The following is a 19,158-nucleotide window of genomic DNA, read 5'->3' as shown; positions in this document are numbered from 1 at the left end:
CTCCATTGTTTTGCTATACCTCCGGGTAAAGGGAATAATAATAATAATAATAATAATAATAATAAGAATGTTGTTTAGTATGTTTCAGTTAAACACGTCATATTCAAGAACAAAATGCACCAAGAGTTTGTGTATGGGCAGCAAATGCCATGCCGCATGTTTCCTTTCCTTCCTGGCAAAGGAGGGAGAAAAGTGAGCAGGGGAGAAAAGAACCCTAGAAATACAGAGAGCAGAGGAAGCAAGAATCCCAGCCTCTTTGTCATTGCAAGAATAACACCCCCTGCGGTAGAGAATCTTCTCATACTTAAGGCTTTATAAGCCGTGTATTTGTGAAGTTTCCTTCTCCTGCCTCCCAGCCATATGCTGCTCTGCTGTATATTTCTTGCAGTTGTAATATATAGAAAACAAAGCACAAACCTGGGAGAAAGGAGAAAAGCATCAAGGGATGAAAGTATGTTGGCAGGGTGGCTCATGTTCATCTGTACGACACAGTATCATGTGATAACTTGCACATCACCATGAACCATCATCAGATATCTAATGCTAAAATAGACATATGGCAGACACACAGCCAGTCCTTATTTGATAGGCCTTAGGGTATGGCTTTGTTGCTATTTCTAGAATGAGGTGTGCAATACTTAAGTTTTGGGCATGTAAATACTAAGGGTTTGGGTGCAAAGAGATCTTACTATAAATGAAATTGAAAGTACATCAGAGCAGAAACCCATTTCCTCCCCCTCCTACTGTGTTAATCTGTAAAATCTTGTTGCCTTGATGCTGCTGCATGCATAAATTAACAATCATATTTGTGTGTGTTTTAGTAGACCCACTGCATAGAAGAGTGAGTTGGGTGCGGACAAAAGTTCAGAGAGTGAATTTCTGGTGAGAGGCCATAACAACGGAAGCCAGGTAAGGAGGGTAGGAATCAGCTAAGAGAGAGATGAAACTGCAGTAGATCAAACCCTGCTGTTCTCTTAGTCAAATAGCCTTTGTGGGAGAGCTTTAAAAAGGCCCTGTCCTTCAGCTGAGAGTGTGCCTGAAGCTGTAATTAGCTTCAAACCATGGCCTGTTCTACGCAAAAGGAAAATGTCACACAGTGGTGGGCGTTCTTGGAGACATTGTGGTAGAATCTGGGTACCAGCTGTTGCCTCTGGAAAAGAACTTGCTGTGGACACCCACAGCTCTGCGAGGCTGGCAGGAGGCAGATCCGGTGTTCCTCTTCCTTCACACCTCTTTCCCCTTTCCAGTTTTTTTTTTCTAGGCAACCCAGTGGGACAAAAAGAAAAGTCTGGTTCAGGAACTTCTAAACCGGTACCAGATCCACTCGTGTGCTTCACACAGGGCCATCCGCAATCAGAACTCATTTAGCCAGTGAGGCATGTGCAAATAATTAGGGAGGGGCAGGATGTGAGACCACTCTATTTTAGACACACTCTCATTACTGTTCCCTTTTGGCCCTCCCTTGGAATGTTCCACGCATTTTGACACACCTACTGATTGCCAGATGAGTGTGTCAGTTACCACTTAGTACTCATCTGATGACCAGCTGACATTTACTGAATGATTCATCCACACAATAGCCCCTGCTGAATTTGGACTTCATGAACACGTTACAATCAGAACACATGTAAAGCAGGCAGACTGCTGTGAAATCTGTACTCAAATAAAGTCCAAAGGAACTTGTAAAAATTTGCATTTATGAATCTAACCTCCTCTGAAACCATAACCAGAGTATGCAGAGCATACTCTGGAAAGCTGAAAGCAGCAGTATAACCAAATCCCTCCAGTACAAAACACCAGAGATCCAACGTTGAAGTCAGCAAAGTCCTGGTTCTACAACTCTTCCCTCCCATTGTGGCCTCTCTACCTCAATCCATCCAAGTAAGGAGTGCTAAATAATAAAATAATAAAAATGGCAGTCGAGGACAACAAGATGAAGAGGAGGAAGATAAAAGGAATGTTGCCACACATAAAACAGAAACTCAGTCAGATGGGCAGGGTATAAATAATATAATTATTCTTCTTATTAAACATGCAACGTAAGGCAAATGCAGCAAATTCCACAGTGTAATGCTATTGGCCACCACAGTTGCCACCTTGACCTTGTAGCCAGCCAGCAACAGCCTCTCCCCAATGTACATGTACTTAATTGTTCAAGAAATCCAAGATTCCACTGCTGGTAAACACTCTCAGCCAATAGCCGTCAGCTGCCTGCAGTGAAGTATAATTTCCACAATTCAACTGCATCTTTCCATAATGCATTTTTCACCTCCTGATAATGCATCCTCAAACCTATTTCCTGTTGATCCATTAAGTGCCTATATATTCTAGTGGTTCATTCTCACTCTACTGACTTTTAATAATATGCAGCTATCCTCTTGTGATAACTATAGTGGTAGCAATTCTCTTTCATCAACACTTGCAATTACTTGGTGCAGTTTTTTCTTTCCAAATTCATCCTTGAGATGACTCTCATAATCCCTTGCAACTAATGGTTTGGAGGTTGATGATGTTAATTTTTTTTATTTGTTTGTTGCATTCATATCCCACATTTTCTTTAAGGAGCTCAGCATGGTGCGTACCATTTAGCCGGGTGACCTTGGACCAGTCAGTGTCTCAGTCCAACTCACCTCACAGGGCTGTTGTGAATATAAAAATAGGAAGAAAAGAACAATGCATATCACCTTGAGCTTTTTGGAGAAAAGATGGGATAGAAATGTGAAAAATAAACAGATCATCATCATAATCATAAATTGTTTGGGCTACACTAGTGGTTGTTAAAGTATCTAGGAAAGTAGGAGAAGAGATGGGCTGAATTTGCCAAGCTGGAGACTTGAAATACAGCTGGCTGCTTCCCTAATCCTGGAGAGACCACTGTAAGCCAGTGGGAATCTTGCACCCTTTGTCCTAAGTGGCTGCTGGCAGCAGTGAGAGAAGAATAGGATTCCCATTGCTACCCTACAGTTTGTGCCTTTTGTAGCAGTGCCTAACTATTCCATCCTCAAAAAAATATAACAGTACCAAGTATGAGCCCTTCAAATGGTAGGATCACTTTCAACGGTTCTTTTAGCAGTGGTAGAATGGAGATGAGCATGGAAGCAAAAGTACTGTTTGCTAATTTTCTTCTCTACACTTTATGTGTACATTTCTTTTCTACATTTTATTTGTACACCCAGCACATTCTGCATACACTATACACTCAATAGTGGTTCACAACAAAGCAAGGCAAAAAACAAAAAAAAGTAAATATAGAAAAACCCTCAACTGAGGCAGCAATGGAGAATCTCCAGCTTTATAATATGTCTATGAAAAACTGATTGCTTTAGATTATTTATGGATTCCAACTGTCTCCACCCCAATTAATGTTCAGGGAAAGAAAACAGTTAACACCCTTTGTGTCTCTAGCAATTGATTTCATCTGGGCTTGAAATATATTGCAGTCACTTTATCCTTTAATTATTAGATTATTCCTTCTTAATTTAATTGAATTAGCATGATTTGAAGAGCTACTTCTGAAGGTGCTTGCTAGCAGGAGGGTTAACCGCAAAACATTCTTACACATACAATGCTAATACTCTGGGCCACATAGATATGGTTCTATATCCTATCCAGTCAGTTTATAGGGCCAGCTCTTCCTTAACTCCACAGCAGAACTACAGTGGTACCTCAGGTTAAGAACTTAATTCATTCTGGAGGTCTGTTCTTAACCTGAAACTGTTCTTAACTTGAGGTACCACTTTAGCTAATGGGGCCTCCCGCTGCCCCACCGCGGCACAATTTCTGTTCTCATCCTGAAGCAAAGTTCTTAACCCAAGGTACTATTTCTGGGTTAGCGGATTCTGTAACCTGAAGCGTCTGTAACCTGAGGTACCACTGTACTTCAGATTATTTTGTGGATTAAGGGTAGACACAGCAATAGGTTTTGAAACGGTCCATTTCATCAGAATTATTAGAATCCCTTCCCCCAAAGAACACTAGGTTCAGGTGCAATACAAATCCATTCTTTAGTTAGCTAAACCATTCGTAGGAAGCCTTCAGCCTATGGGACCTGGCAGTCTTCCACATTTGGCCCATGAGGCCACACCCACTTGTCCCACACCTGGCACCAGGTGATAGATGCTGAGAGCAAATCCCTTTGAAGTTGTTGCCTGAAGTTGTAATGATGTCAAGTGATTGGCAGTAAGGTGGCCCCACCTAAATGTCGAAGTAGGCCTGCAATGGGTGAGGGAAGTAAGGATCTAGCCCCCAGGCTGGATCCAGTTCTTAACCCTGAGCAAAATTATGGTTTATTTGAACATCTGAACCATAAACTTCAAATCTTATACCTCAGTTTGAAGCTTGCAAGTTTGCAAATCACTGTTTCTGCTAAATTCAGTCAATTGACAACCACAGTTATGGCTGCTGCTCCACCGCAGGAGCCTTCTGCACCAAACAGAGGTGAATGAACTTAATGAAATTATAAACCAGAGCAGATGGAAATCAAGAGCGGGCAAACAGCCCTAAACTATTGTTTGGCTGATGTTTGTTGGAAAGCTCAAACTATGGTGTGGTTTCTTAACTTTGGCTAGCATAATGTTTCACATTGCATCTGAACCAAGACTTCATTTGGCTCTCGACTCAGTGAAGCTACCCCAGAATGTAGCTGTGGTTCTTACGCAAAGGAGACTACCAGGAGCTTATGGTCAGAAGTTTGGAGCAAGAACACTATTCCCACTGCTCATACTGTTGTAATATGGATGGCCATGGGATGGTATCAGCTCTGTGCTAATGACTGTACTTCCTTTTAGACACTTAAGATGTGACTGTAAATGTTTCTTCCTAATCACCACTATGAAGCTAAATTGTTTATTTTGAAAAAATTTAATAGTCTTTACCTTCTTTATCTTATTGAAATTAGGTAATATTGTGGCCCATATAATCAGTTCGCATTTCAATTTGAAATGCCCTCATTTTTTAACTGACTAACCCTAAACCATAAAAGTAATTTATATTGCTATTTTATATAATTTTTATTTTTGAACAAAAAAATATTATGTATACTATTGTTGTGGAATCCGGATTAGATGGGCAGTTTATAAATGCTTTACATAAATAACATATCTGATCGTTGTTTTTAAACTATAATAAATTCTTTTTTACTGTAGATTCAAAATCTGAATGCAGGGATTTCATAGGAAGAGATGCAGTCACCCTTCAAGGAAGTTTCAGTCTGCAAGTGATTACTAGCTTATTACAAAGTCTTTTCAGATTCCCACAACTTGCAATCACCTGGGAAATACAATGGTATTTAATAACTGGTAAAGTCTGGACATACCTTCCCAGTATGTTTATTTTTCTGTATATCTTTTATTCTCTCACCCAAAGCAGATGTTAAGATATGGTGGCCAAGACATGCTGCCAGAAGATATCAGGTCAAATCACTTAACTTTGTTTTGCTTCAATCCCACAACTAATTAAATCACTTGTTTTTACATTGAACCCTAATAAAACACCGCTAGATAGCTGCACTGTGATCTCTTGGCCACACTTATGAAAAAAAATATGAGCACATGGGAAATCAACAATGCAGACAAAGACCTCTAAAATTCATATTTCATACCATATGTTTCATATTTTTTTAACAGGAGATTTTTATCTGTCCTAATGTGGCTAGTAGGAATAATTACTATGGGTTTTTCTGGAAATGCTAAAATAATTGCACTGCAATGAGAGGGGTAGATGTGCTCTTAGTCTGGCACTGCAGTCTTTGAATCTATAAAGTTCCCTTGGAAAGATTATGGAAACCAAATTCAGCAAGTCCTTTCTTAGCCATTCCACCTTTTGCAGCGGAGAATTAAAGCAAGTTTATAAGGCAACTGACGCATTCATTCATTCATTCATTCATTCATGCGCTTTACCCACTGGCACAACCACCCGCAAATGGTTTCACTCATAAGCAGCACAAACCGCAGTAGGATTGTGGGATACACATTCCAGAGGGGATGAGATGTGATTGGAAGGCACAATAGAAGTTCCGCAGAAACCGTGCAGATTGGCATAAAAGTCAAACAATCCATGCCTCTTTCTAGCCCCAATGGGAATTTCGAACAGGTAAAGAGCAGAATAGGTGAGAGATGGAACATTTGCAAAACTTGGGAATACTTATTTTTGGGAAAGGGGGGTAGCAAAACCAGAAGAGATAAGCCACTTGCTCAGGTGATGGTCAAGGGCAGAAGTCGAGAACCTACAGCCACCTCTACATGTCCTCTCAGATTCCCTGGCATCTGGGCCAGGACTGTACATATCAGCTTCCTCAACCTTGGCCCTCCAGATGTTTTTGGCCTACAACTCCCATGATCCCTAGCTAGCAGGACCAGTGGTCAGGGATGATGGGAATTGTAGGCTGAGGAAGCCTGGTCCATGTAGCTGCAACCTGTTTTTAGCCAAACATGTACAAGGTATGCTACGATCCTTGGGATTCCAGATTCTCAGCTAGACAACAGAACAGTCCTGGTTTAAGAATACATGAAGGCATAACACTTTAAAAAAATGTTTATCTCTCTTCCAGACCTATCTTGCATGAAGTCAGGCCATTGGTTCCACATTGCCCAGTACAGTGACAGCAAACGTCTTCCCCAGCTCTGCTACCTGAAAGACTTTTAACTGGAGATGTCACAAGTGAACTACGAACCTTCCCCAGGAATGACTCTTCTCGGTACTTAAAAAAAAATTGGATAAAGAACTGCAAACAAACTTACGAGTTTCCCCCCCAAACAGGTCATAAAGTATGTTTCAATTGTGTCACTTAGGTGCTGTAGATTTGAACTGATCTTGCTAAATAAACTACACAGATGCATAGATTTGTTAAGGCTACAAGAAATTGGATGTAACATTTGATCCCTGAAACAGAAGCCAGCAGCTTAAACAGGATGCTGGCTTCAGCCTGCCATAAAGACAGAGCAACAGCTAGCAACATGCCATGCTTAACTAAGGGTGATAATGGCTGAACAAACAATAGGAGATAAGGCATCACCACTATCAGCCAGTAACTAGCCCACCTGATCAGCCAGGAACTCCTTTGTATTGCTAACACGACAGTCAAATCCTGAACTATTAAGTCATCTAGAACAAAAGGCAATTTTCCTTCCAAAAAGTAGGGTAAAATGTTTTTATTTAAACTTTTTTTATCAGATGCACCACAAATCTCATTCAACAACCTATCTCTAGTTACTTTTTGCTTTTGCAGAAGACTGATAATTTTAAAAGATTTCAGAGGCAAATAAATCCATTTCAAAAAATGTGTAAAAATTGCTGTTTTGATAAAGACAATATTTTATTTAGCACAGTACATAAATAATGGTATATTTCTACTTACAGATTTAACATGAAAATTATCCTCGCCCAACATCCTTTGGTTTGTGGCAGTAAATTATTCTCCATATATAACAACAAAAATATCAAGTGTACACCTAATACAGAACTATAGATGACAATAAGAAACCTTGTATTATTGAAATAAAATCTAATAGAAAAAGACATGTATTACTCTTTGCCTAATACTATTTTGATAGCAAAATAGCAAAAACAATTTGCAGGTTTTAATGTAGTTCAGAATTGTGGACAATGTAACAAGTCCATGTTCTGTCTACAAATGAATTGCTTTACGTTAGTAACAGCTGTAAAATGGAAAGGCAGACTAGAAATAGTTATTATAGCACAATCCACAAATGACAGAACGCTGTATAGTAGCTCTTAAACCTCCCTTCATCTCCCTCCACAACTTAGATAACATCATTTTAAATGCTTTGATTTAACTGATTTGTAGAATAGGCTTTTTGTGCCATTAAATAACTCAACCAACGTAGATGCAACTTTGCATGCTTACCTGCTCTGTGGATCATAGCCTTGGACAAATATTCTTCAGCAATCAAGTACTACAGAATATTCAGCTCTTTAAAGAAATCTAAATTGGACATTTTTGTTGAAGGATGCAAGGTAGAAAATACTTTTGAAAAACGGTAGAAAGTTCAAACTATATCAAGTTAGCATCTGTGATGAATTGGCTAGAACATAAAATACTTTGCTCACAATTCCTACATTTATATATGCCTATAATATATTTGACAAAGACAAACATTTGTTTTGGTACAAGCATCTCATAAAAATAGAGCATACTTTTTAAATAAGTTGATGACGTTAACACCCATTCTGCATATTTAAAGCTTGTCTGATTGTAAATGAACATTTTTAAAAAATATATTCTTATCCCTTACTGAAAATATAAATAACTAACACAAGAAAATTCAATTTACACTAAGGATTGTGACCTCGTTATTAGCCATGTAACCAACTTAATATCGCTTCAGAGTCCCACACGTGACTTAGCAGTATTTTCTTCACCGTGTTCAGAAACATGGGTGCTGACTTTTGCACAGCAGCCCCCACCCTCCACCCAATGAGCAAATTGGCTTATATTTAATTTTAAACACATTTGGCTTTGACTTTTCTGTTTTTGGCAGTCAAGATGATCACACTGTAACAGATATTACGTTGGAGGGCATTCTGTCACGTTATTATCTATGCTACAAATGGCAATGTCCTTTGAGCTACTTTCATCCACATAGCCAAGGGAAATGAAAATGGTGGCTCGCCTGCACTGCTCCCTGCCACCTAAATGAACTCGTGTATGTAATTAATTGCTCCATCTTATCAAAAAGACCTCCGTGTGTTATTACTACTCATACTTTATCCATGAATTATTCACATTTTCTTTATTTCTTTATAAATACTGTAGTTCTGTCTAGTAGGTTGCCCTGATGTGAATGGGAACTGTGTAACTGCCTGGTGTTCTCACACTATTTCTATTCACATCGGAAGCCAAGACTGCACCAACTGTGGCCCTTGGGTGTGCTACACCAACCATGTACTGAAGGCTTCCACCTGTTTTACAGATACTGTTATCCAGTCCAACTGGGGCCAAAAATGCAGGTGCTTTAGATCAAACAGCCGAGGATTCACAATACACAACTGGTGTCCCACCCAGAGAGGACATCTTGTGCATGCCTGTCATAAATGTTTGAGAACAGTAAAACGTTCCTAAGGGACTCTCCTGAATTTCAATAGAAATTCCATACCACGCTTCACTACCTTTATGCTTAGAATCATAGAAAACTAACATTGATATGTATGTGACAAAACCGAGTCTCTGTTGGCCTGCTTCCATTTTTAAAAGCCCCAAACTCTTACTTTGCAGAATCAGCCAACTTAGCCTGTTTTACAGATATTCTATATCCATCACAGGTGGTGACCCAGTTTACAAGTTACACTCAGCTAAGCCACAGTTTGGTCCAGAGCAGCATGTCTGCAGCAGGACCAAGGGAGGGGACCCGAGACTGCGATCTTGATTCCAGGAACCCACACATTTGCTCATTGTGTTAAACCATGGGTTGGCTTAGGGTTACAAGTAGAATGAGCTATAGAGACCTTTCCAGGAAATAGTCGTGCATCGTCTAATCGCCTCCACTGCTTTACATGCAAATGCAGAGGCTTAGCTGCCCAGCTGAGGTAGGATTTTTAGTTTTACATCTTCTCACAAACCCTGCAACATTAAATCACCCACATCCCTAGGCGGGGGGACACCCCCTTTTCCATGTTGGTGACAGCTTTTAATTGTTAAAAGGGCGTGGGATATTCCGATCTCTAATCTGGAGCTTTCTGCTGACAATTGTGGCTATGGGATATATTACTGCATTCTTTGTTCCTGGGGAGAAAATGGACTTGAACATCATGGAAGTTGGTAGTTCTGCTTCTAGTCTTTCGATATGAAGTTGGGCAAAGCATTTGCTTGACCCTAGCCTCTTTTGCAATGGTCTTAATGAAAGTGGTAACATCTCATGATGGCAAACTTTCTCACAAAAAAGCCTTTCTATATATATGAAGTTTGATATCAAGGCAAAGGCTAGACTGGAGTTTTTCTCCCTGACACAGTATCTTTGACATGGGGTAATATGGAGGAATGTTCAGACACATAGTGTTAACTCAAAGCCCAGACCCAGGTCTACCACACCAGGGGAATGACACCAATGTAATGGACCTATTTTCTTCCCCAAGTTCACCTGCCCTTTCCACTATAGCTGGAGCGCAGTGTAGGGGAGTGTTTTTGGTTTCAGTTGCTCATTCTATTTTTTTACCGGTACTTCTGTGAAACACTGACCTAATTCTTCTGAAAAACAATGACATTTAAAATTCTAAAGAAGTTGCTCAGGAAGAAATCAAGCACCACTATCATTTTTAAAAATAAAGTAACCGCAGGCACGCCATCACATGCAACAATAAAGAGTGGCAAAATAGGACATTTTATCAGAATTATCTGGAAGAGAACTGTGACCACAAAAGAGGCTTTTAGAACTGTGTTTAATGTTTAAACTGAAGAGCTTAGGGAATTGATTAGTTCCCCCTGGATGTTTAGTGGTCCCTGAAACAGGGAAAGACACACACACACGTGCTTCCCGTTAATACACAACAGGTCCATTTCATGAGTTTCCAACTTTCTCCTGCAGGAAAATGCGTAGGAAGGAATGTAGCCTAAAATCTGGGTCCTACCCACACACCCTCAGGATGAGACCCTCACCATGAAAGACATGTTGAACTGTGACAGCCATGTTGAAACAAGGATCCAGCAGCAGGAAGAGAACAAAGCATCTGAAGAGAGATGACACACAAATAAAAGCTTGCCCAGCATCAGAACGAGATCTGGGGCGGCCAACACTGAACTGTGACTTCAAATCCAAAGGTTGCAATATTGCACAAACTAACACTAAGCGAATCTGCATCACTGATATGGGCTTAGTCCTAAATACATCCCCCAAAGGCCTCTATGGGCAGAGAAACAGAAACCTGAATATGGGCACCTGGCTAGCCAAGAGTCTACAGCTACAATGCGAGTTACCAGAAAAAACTGAAGTTAGCAAAAAGCGGGACAGATACAACTTCACTTTATAGCACTACTTCCTCTGAATACTAAATCAGCCACAGCAAATAGGCTACCCTAACCCTGATCTGACCGAACACAAACAGGAAGTGGATGCTGGGGGGTGAGCAGAACATTCAAAACAAGCCAATTTAGAGACAAATTGACAAAGATAAGACTGAGATGCTTTCTGCTCCAGTATTCACAGGCCGAAGAAAAAGATGAATTGGAATTGTGCCCAATTTTGCAGAAGACAAAATTCTACAATGAGAAATGGTAGTCACGTAGTGACTTTTCACAGGACCCAAAATGGAAGGAAATGACAATGACTTTGGGCGTGATCCAGCCAGAATAAAGTATATTTAAGTCCCATTTATTTCAGTGGAAGAGTTAAGCATATGCTTATTTTAAAATGATTAACAGGCTGTATTTTACCCATAACTTAGTCCTTGCCAACAATATATGCTTAATCAGAGGTGGGTCAGGTGATACTTATCTCTGCACCCAATCCTTGAGTGATACTTTCAGTGGCTTTTTCATTTTGTAATCTAGTGCACCAACTAGACCAAAACAAAAGTAGAAGCATATGCCTTAATTAAAGCATGTAGTGTTGGAGCCAGACCTGAGTTATTTTCACACAATGGTACATATTCCTGAATTAACCCTATTTTCATCTTGACATCATTAGTCCTTTCAAATGCTTTCTTGTGAACGTTATAGTATATAAAATACTCAATTTTAGAGCCAACACCTGACATTTTAGGGCTGCAACTCTCAAACACAAGATTGTATGAAATCTGCTATTTCATATCCAAACACCAACATTTTAGGATTGAACCCTGAAAGTTGAGACTGGTAGATATGTGCAATGAAGTTACATAGTTAAAATCAAACCCACTCTCTGAATCTGCCCACCAAGATGCCCTATGTATATCAGATTTGGAATTTTGTAAAATATATGGTTGAGGCATAAATGAATAATTAAACTAGCCTCATTTTTATATCCCTGAGTTTCAGAACTTCCAAAAGCCAGGTGTGAAGATTTTACTATCAAGAATAACATCAGGAGGGAGCCGGAAAAGGGAAAGATGTATTATTGAGGATATTAAATGGTAAGTCCAGTAACATAGTTCATTAGCTGAAGGGGGACAGGGAGATTGTTAACTTTTATCAAAGCTGTAACATTAGGGCAAAATTAACAATCCTCAAGTCAGTGGGCAGTGAAAGGCTTAAAAATTGAGATATACGCATGAAATGTTTGTGTGCGTACGTGCATATCTTGGTATATAAAGTCTTTGATTGAGCATCAGAATTTCTAAAGAGCACTTATAACCCCATAGATATTTGACTGCTTAGTAAGTGGTCCAGAACCTGTTAATAAGAAAGTGTGTCAAAGTAAGGGATAGCCAAGTGCCTGGATGCAACTGGAAGCATTTTGCACTGTTAGTGGACTTCCTTCTTGAGGTTGGTTGCGTTCACTACAGAGGAAAATAAATTGTTCCTGCTGGATTGTAAATGCACAGATTTTAAAAATCCTCCTGAGGGTTCTCTTGCGCTTTTCATGGCTTTTCTGCTTCCTGTAATTCATCCTGTGGCAAATCTAGAGAGAAACAGAAAGAAAAAAAGAAGATTATGTCTAAATGTGGTTATACCTAGCAGCCTTGATGTTAATACCTTGCAATTCTATTGCCTGCCAAAGTCCTGAGTATCACCAAAGTCAATACTTTCCAGTAATTTAATTTCCTGGTATTCCACTACTTTGCAAATTACAGAGGCACTTCAGTTCTTCTATGCCCCTTTGACCAAGTGTACCTAACCTTAGAAGAGATAAGAGAATGAATAAACTTTCCAGAGGCATAGTTTTAAAGTGCTGTTCCTTTACAACTGGCCGACACCTTGGGAGGACTGTCTGTAACAACCCATTAGTCAGGGAGATGGTTTCTTTAAAATTATCTCTCCATTAATTCCGCCTTTTATGTTGACGGTGCAAGGAAGGGGAATAATAAAACTGCCTTTGGAAGAGAAATGGGAATCTATAAATGGTGAATAGTTCAATTCAGATTTCAATTCCTCCATCCCAACTTCTCTGTCGTTTTTTGGTTCTTAAGAATTGGGTCACATGAGAAAGTGGCTGGGTATGTTGTTAAGAAACTGAACAAACTTTACAGAGGATCTAGAGCCAGAGAAAGATGCAAAGCACCTCAAAGGCTAATCAAGAGCAGCAGCTCAGTGGAAAAACACTGTGGGGACACAAAAGACCAAAGCAATGAAGTCTCAGCAAGAGCATTAATTCCCCCAGGGTCTCTGAGGCTCCTTTCTCCAAAGTGTCTGCTTTCCAAAAGACAATTAAAAGGACCATGTGGAGAGTTGGGTTGGACTGGCAAAGGTCATCTTGCGATGGACCTTCTTTTGTTCTGTGCTGTTAGCACACGCTGAGGTGCTGCAGGGATCACCATAAGATGCTGTCTCATTTAATAACTTCATTAATGGCCAGGAAGAGAGAGTCAAGCAGTAGGTTAATTAAAAGGGCAGATTATAATAAACTGAGAAAAACCACAAATACTAATCAAGAGAATGAAAACACACATACACACAGACAAAGTTGCTGGGGTGGGGGGAATCAGTTTGAAATCCAGAAGACAAATATTTGAGAGGCACATTTGCTGAAAATGGCATCATTCATTCATTCATTCATTCATTCATTGAGTCATTTCTTTAATCCACTGGTATTCTGTTTACTGTTCTCATGGAGGCAGGTAAAAATAAAGCTACAATATAATTAAAACTACACAAGGCAGACAAATGATCAAAATGTACAATTTTAAAATCATGCAAATATAAAAACAAAAAAAGCAGCAGACATGATTTAGAATTTAGCCAACTACATATGGTTTAATGGGCTAATGAAATAGCGAGACCCAAATTTCCTGTGACCACCAGGCCCATGGCATAGGAAAGAAGGATACAACACAGCCTGGATAAATAACGGCAAAGCGCCTTTTAAAAAGGAAGGGGTACTGGAAGATGGCTACTGCATGAAATTAAATCTGAGAGCTGCTGCAGCCTCTTTTCTTCCAATATTTATGATTTCTCAAGAGAAATATATGATGTTAATAATGATTAAGAATCAGTTAATTTCATTGTACACAGGTTGTACATTGACAATAAAGGTATTATTATTAAATTAGCAGATGATAGGAGAATGATGCATCAATGGCAGTTATCACCTGAGGGCTCTCTAGAAATTCTATACAGCGAGGGGGAAACATGGAACTCAAATAAGAGCTCTAGTAATTCTCTCCATTTTCTGACACAAGTATTTTCACTTCTTGGGACATTTTCACTTTCTGCCATCCCCTTCTAAGGGAAGATTTAGCAACCATTTTTGATTCTGAAAAATAATATGTTTCAATCACAACAAGATTCTTGTGCAGGTGGGCCTTATTTAAAGGAAATGAATTGTATATAGTTATGTATTAGGTATCTCATTGGCAAGCTGGCAAATTTCCCAGAATCCTTAAGCTACAATTATTATAATAATATAATTATGATCTTCTAAAAATGCATCTATTGTTCAAAATCACTTAACAACAACAACAACAACAACATTTTTAGTAGGAAGACCCAGCTTCCTTTTTCTCTACATATAATCTTTCTCCCATGAACATATGCCAAAAAATGTCTATTTCAGAGACTTCGGACAGGAACAAGCTGAAATAGCATTTGGGGCCCGCTGAACAATACTAGTGTGAGTTCATCAACTTGTGGTCTGAAAGAGAAGGAGAAAACAAAACCCCCAAGTAAAATGTGAAAATTTGCAATTTAGAAGTTGACCCCAGGACAATCCATGTTATGTGACCATATGAGACATATTCTCAAACCTTTATTGGCATATATACAAGATTCCAGAAGGGTTCAGTAAAGCACTCATCAGAAACCCATATCTAACACCTAGGTTAATGTTGTATAATGTATAACATTCACGAATCCTCATTGTGTGTTGCAGAAACCTGGCTACTATCTCCTTCTTATCCCCACCCTGAGTAAGCCATTGATCCCTGATCTCAATTTATAAGAAAAGAGCAAGTGTGACTTGTCTAAAGTGTGTGATAAAGGTGACAGAAATAGGATTGTAAATCAGAAATTTAAGAATGTTTTTATCTGCTGATAATTTTTGGTTTTTAATGGGATAGCTTTGTTTTTAATTGCTGTAATCTGCCCCAAGTAATGCAAATGCACAGGAAGGGTATTCTAAATAAATTTGTATGGAAATACTGAAGGTGTGTTTGTGTGTGTGTGAAATTATAATACTTTATTTAAATAAGTATTCATTTCACTTCTGGAATGCACTTTCTAAGCCTCAAAGCGCAAAAGAAATTTAAATATACTACTATACCCTTTTGCTATGTGTAGAATTCCATAGGCATTCTGTTGGATTAGTTGATTGTATGTTTTCTGTGCTCATTTTACAGAATGGCTGCCTAAGCAAAGATTTCTTAAGAGCCTCTCTCAAGATCTTCCTACCATAACCTTAAGGCTGGGAACATTTATCTTCAAAAGAAGCAACTGAGCAACATGAACTGATGCAAACGCAAGTCCAGTTATAAAGCAACCAGAGTATCAGATACCAGCTAATGACTTGACATTTCTGCCTCTTAAACACCCTCTTCCTGCGCCCTCAACCCAGCTCACACCACTAATGGAAGACGTGACCTGACTAGCACACTTTGTATTAGAATAAGTCTATGCTACAGCTATACTGAGGGTGTAAGGTGAGAGTACTTCCTACATTATAGTCAGAAAGACACTATAAATAATGATCCTGGATTGCAGCGCGTGTGCAAGCCACTGTTTGCTGGTTCAGATGAAAGGGCAAACTATAGTTTCGACTCAAACCAGGACCAAAGGAGCAAGTTGCCTCATGTGGGAGGTTAACTAATGAGTGAGATGATGAACCATAAAGACAGTATATGTACAGCAAGGTGGCTAAACCACTGGCTAAAAAAAAGCAAAGATGGCAGCATTCAGCCCCATATAATTAAAACATTCTTTCCTATGCTTTTTACAAGAAGAATTGACACTATATTGGTTGAATTACTTTGTTCATTGCATGTCGAGACCCCGCGGCCAACCCCTCGTTGGAAATAATTCACAGAAGGACACAGATATTAGGTTTATGTTATTGGCCAAATTTTGGCCACAACTTTATTGAATTACAGAATGTGAGCGGTATTGGCTTAGACATTGATTGCACCTGACTATATCTGACTCCTGCTCGTTGTGCAGCAGTCTGGTAAGGGTAAGCCACCGGTAGGGGGAGCCCTGTCGATGCGAACCAACTCAAGCTCCCTCTGGTGTTCCCATCGGGGTCGTGTCAAGGCCCTAGCCCCCAGCCGGGCTTCGGACTAGATCAACACCCCCAGATTCCTTTAACGGAATACCCTTAAGCATGGAGGGGCAGATATAATTAAAAAATTCTTTCCTATGCTTTTTACAAGAAGAATTGACACTATATTGGTTGAATTATTTTGTTCATTGTTGGTTGCTTAACGAAAGAGGCGTATCAGATTGGCCTCTTTCATTAATGAGGCAAGCAACTATTCTCACCAACAGACAAAACTACAGGGGAGAATTACCTTGAGGGCAACATTTTCCAACAGTTTTATACCATTGCTTTTTGCAAGAGCAGCCACCAAACATCTGTCTGCAAGAAGAGCCAACACCTCTTAAAGAGATGCGAGTTCCAACAGCTTTCCATTCACATTGGCCGACTGCAGTTTATACATCACAAATGAAAACTCTTGGCTTCCTTGCTAAAGAGGACAGATCCTGCACCGATCTAAGTAACCTCTGGCAGTCTAAGCTGGGCTGCTAATATTCCTGTTAACTCATTATAATTGCATATGTTCCTTTATGTGAACAATATATACTCCAAAAAATAAATAAATGTGCTAACAAGAATAGCCTGCATCACAGGTGAAACCTACATGTAATGTGAGAATAGTTCTCTAAACATCAACTAGACAAAATATGAAACAATATAGTAACTGAATTTAGAAGGGGGAAATCAAATAAGTACAAACATTAGCTCTCACACAATATGCGCAAAGATCATCATGTTTCATTCCTTGCATAACTGGATTTATTTTGAAACAACAAGCACTGAATACCGATGTCTAATTAAGCAATCTGTTCCAGGTGTAGAAATTCCAATGAACACATGGAGCTTCCCAATTCATTTTAGTGGAGGGATGTAGGGCATCAGTCTCTGTGTTCAGACTAGCACCAGCTCTCGCCCTACAGAAATAAATGGAGATGCTACATAGCAATAGGCTTCTTGTACTGAAACAATAGAAGGTAAATGCTAATTCCGTTTTGGTAGAACCTTGCTTATGACTCAAAAGAAGTATTGTTCTTTTTTTGACTCCAGTCTCAAACGCTGTCATGACTCTTCAGTGCCACTGTGAAACCAACGTTAAAGGTATTGACCCAACTTGGAGAAGTACATTTTAGAATCAGGCTGGGATAGATTTGTTTTACAAGAGTTACAAAGTGCAAGATGAGAAAACCCGAGTAGTGACAGGCTGTATGAGAAGATTTCTTGGTCCCACATGTACAGCCACAAGGGGAAATCAGTTGCCCAAAGAGCCAACTCATACATTGCAGTAGAGATACACAACAACAGTTGTGACTCACAAGGGCTCCTCTTTCCCCACACAATCAGTGTGTGTGGGGGGGGGGGGTAATAGAAGATCTAGATTGCTTGGAGACAAGCTGAGCCAAAAGTTCAAGAAATTAACTTTTTTGCTATTTCAAGGGCAGACAATAAAGGGCATATGGCAAATTCTCTACCTCTTTTTTTGGGGGGGCGGGGGGAGTAGTATTGTTAAATTTCCAGGAAAGGGGGTGGGTTTAATTTGAAAAACAGGGTTTCAGGCTTGCTCTCCCCCCCCCACCTTTTAATACTTAGTTTTGCTGCTGCAATTGGCAGCAGTGCTCTTTTTCGCAGCTCCAGTGGCCTCCCTTTCCCACCTGGGGAGCACTTTCTTCCCCAACATGACCCAGGAAAAAGGCTACATCACAACACGGCACCCATCCAAAAGATGCATTTTGAGGGGAATATGCGGCAGTGGCAAAACGACATCTGGGGAGAAAAAGGCTGTGGGATATCAAACCCTCTTTTCAAGGTAAGCCTCTAACTTTGCAAATGTAATGATACTCTTCTGCCCCCAAACATTGCAGGATTTATGCTTCTTTTCTCTTGCCCCACCCCGAAGTCCCTTTCCCCAGATATCTTTTCTCCCACACCCCTGAAATCATTTCCCAAAATGTCCCCACACCGCCACAGTCTGTGAATAGAACTGTGAAACAAAACTGGGCGTTTTTGGTTCATCTTTGTTGTAAGCTCTCTACAAGGAAAAAGATCAATCAACCTGGATTGGAAAAAGAAACTGGGCCACTAGATGGGAAAACTGCATGTGTGGAAAACCTTATTGCATCTGATAGTAAACATGACTACCAAGTTGCTCTTGGAATCCCAGCCTTCATACTTATTATCCTATCACAGCCAGTTTGGAACAGCTACACATTTATTAAGTGCTGAAGAACATCTACAGCATGGGTCAGCAAACTAAGGGCTGCGGGCCGGATCAGGCCCAATTGCCTTCTAGATCTGGCCCGCAAACGGTCCGGGAATCCAGGCAGCCAGCATAGCGCACACATGCAATGCTTTTTGCAACTCAGCCAGGCTTGGGGGTCAAAAGTGAGGCGGGCGGCTGCTTGAGACAAGCCCCTTTTCCATCCGTCGCGCACGCAGCAATCTTCCGGGGTGGGGAGTGAGGAAGAGGGAAAAGGAGTCACAGTTCAGATTTCCACCATGGAGCTGCTGGTGGCTGACCTCAGGAAGGGCAGATGCGGTGGCAGGGGCTCGGAGGCACCTCAGGAGCAACGCCCACTGGTGTCTGTGGCGGCAGTGCTGAGCCATGGAAAGGTAAATAGCCGCCGCCACCCCTTCTTCCCTCACGTGGGGAAAAAAACATTTTTGTTTGAGCGGTGCCAGCCTGACTTGGCATGGCCAACAGCTTTTCCCTTCACCCACACATGTGCACATGCTCTCCAGGGCTCAGGGCACATGCTTACCTCAGCCCCCCACCCTGCCTTATGAGAAAAAAAAAACTGTCAATGCATAAAACACAAAGGAAGCAGCATGG

The 19,158-nt window shown here is 40.3% G+C and overlaps 1 protein-coding gene and 1 long non-coding RNA gene across 15 annotated transcripts in view; one reads left to right on the top strand and one right to left on the bottom strand.

Annotated features, from left to right (window-relative positions):
- Window positions 1-121: 121 nt before the first annotated feature.
- LOC310828693 lies at window positions 122-18,057 on the top strand. Of its 13 annotated transcripts, none has more exons than XR_014557049.1 (7): window positions 376-909; window positions 5,145-5,215; window positions 6,548-12,060; window positions 14,955-15,063; window positions 15,421-15,720; window positions 17,147-17,305; window positions 17,940-18,054. It is a non-coding gene; the product is annotated as an uncharacterized lncRNA (long non-coding RNA). The 13 variants fall into 13 exon arrangements; XR_014557051.1 differs by having other exon boundaries at window positions 379-909; window positions 14,955-14,991; window positions 17,940-18,053; XR_014557052.1 differs by lacking the exon at window positions 14,955-15,063 and adding an exon at window positions 14,640-14,696 and having other exon boundaries at window positions 379-909; window positions 17,940-18,053.
- BBS9 (Bardet-Biedl syndrome 9) overlaps window positions 7,294-19,158 on the bottom strand; it is a 229,613-nt gene continuing 217,748 nt past the window's right edge. For both annotated transcript variants that reach the window (XM_083706267.1, XM_083706268.1), the window contains exon 22: window positions 7,294-12,548. In XM_083706267.1, the coding sequence (XP_083562393.1) occupies window positions 12,508-12,548 (41 nt within the window). In that variant the 3' untranslated portion in view covers window positions 7,294-12,507. The remainder of the gene's footprint in view (window positions 12,549-19,158) is intronic.

The sequence above is a fragment of the Podarcis gaigeae genome, assembly GCF_964106915.1.
Source record: "Podarcis gaigeae genome assembly, chromosome: 12".
NCBI classification, from domain to species: Eukaryota; Metazoa; Chordata; class Lepidosauria; order Squamata; family Lacertidae; genus Podarcis; species Podarcis gaigeae.
Note: the sequence above shows the minus strand (reverse complement) of the source record. Positions and strands in the feature narration are given on the sequence as shown.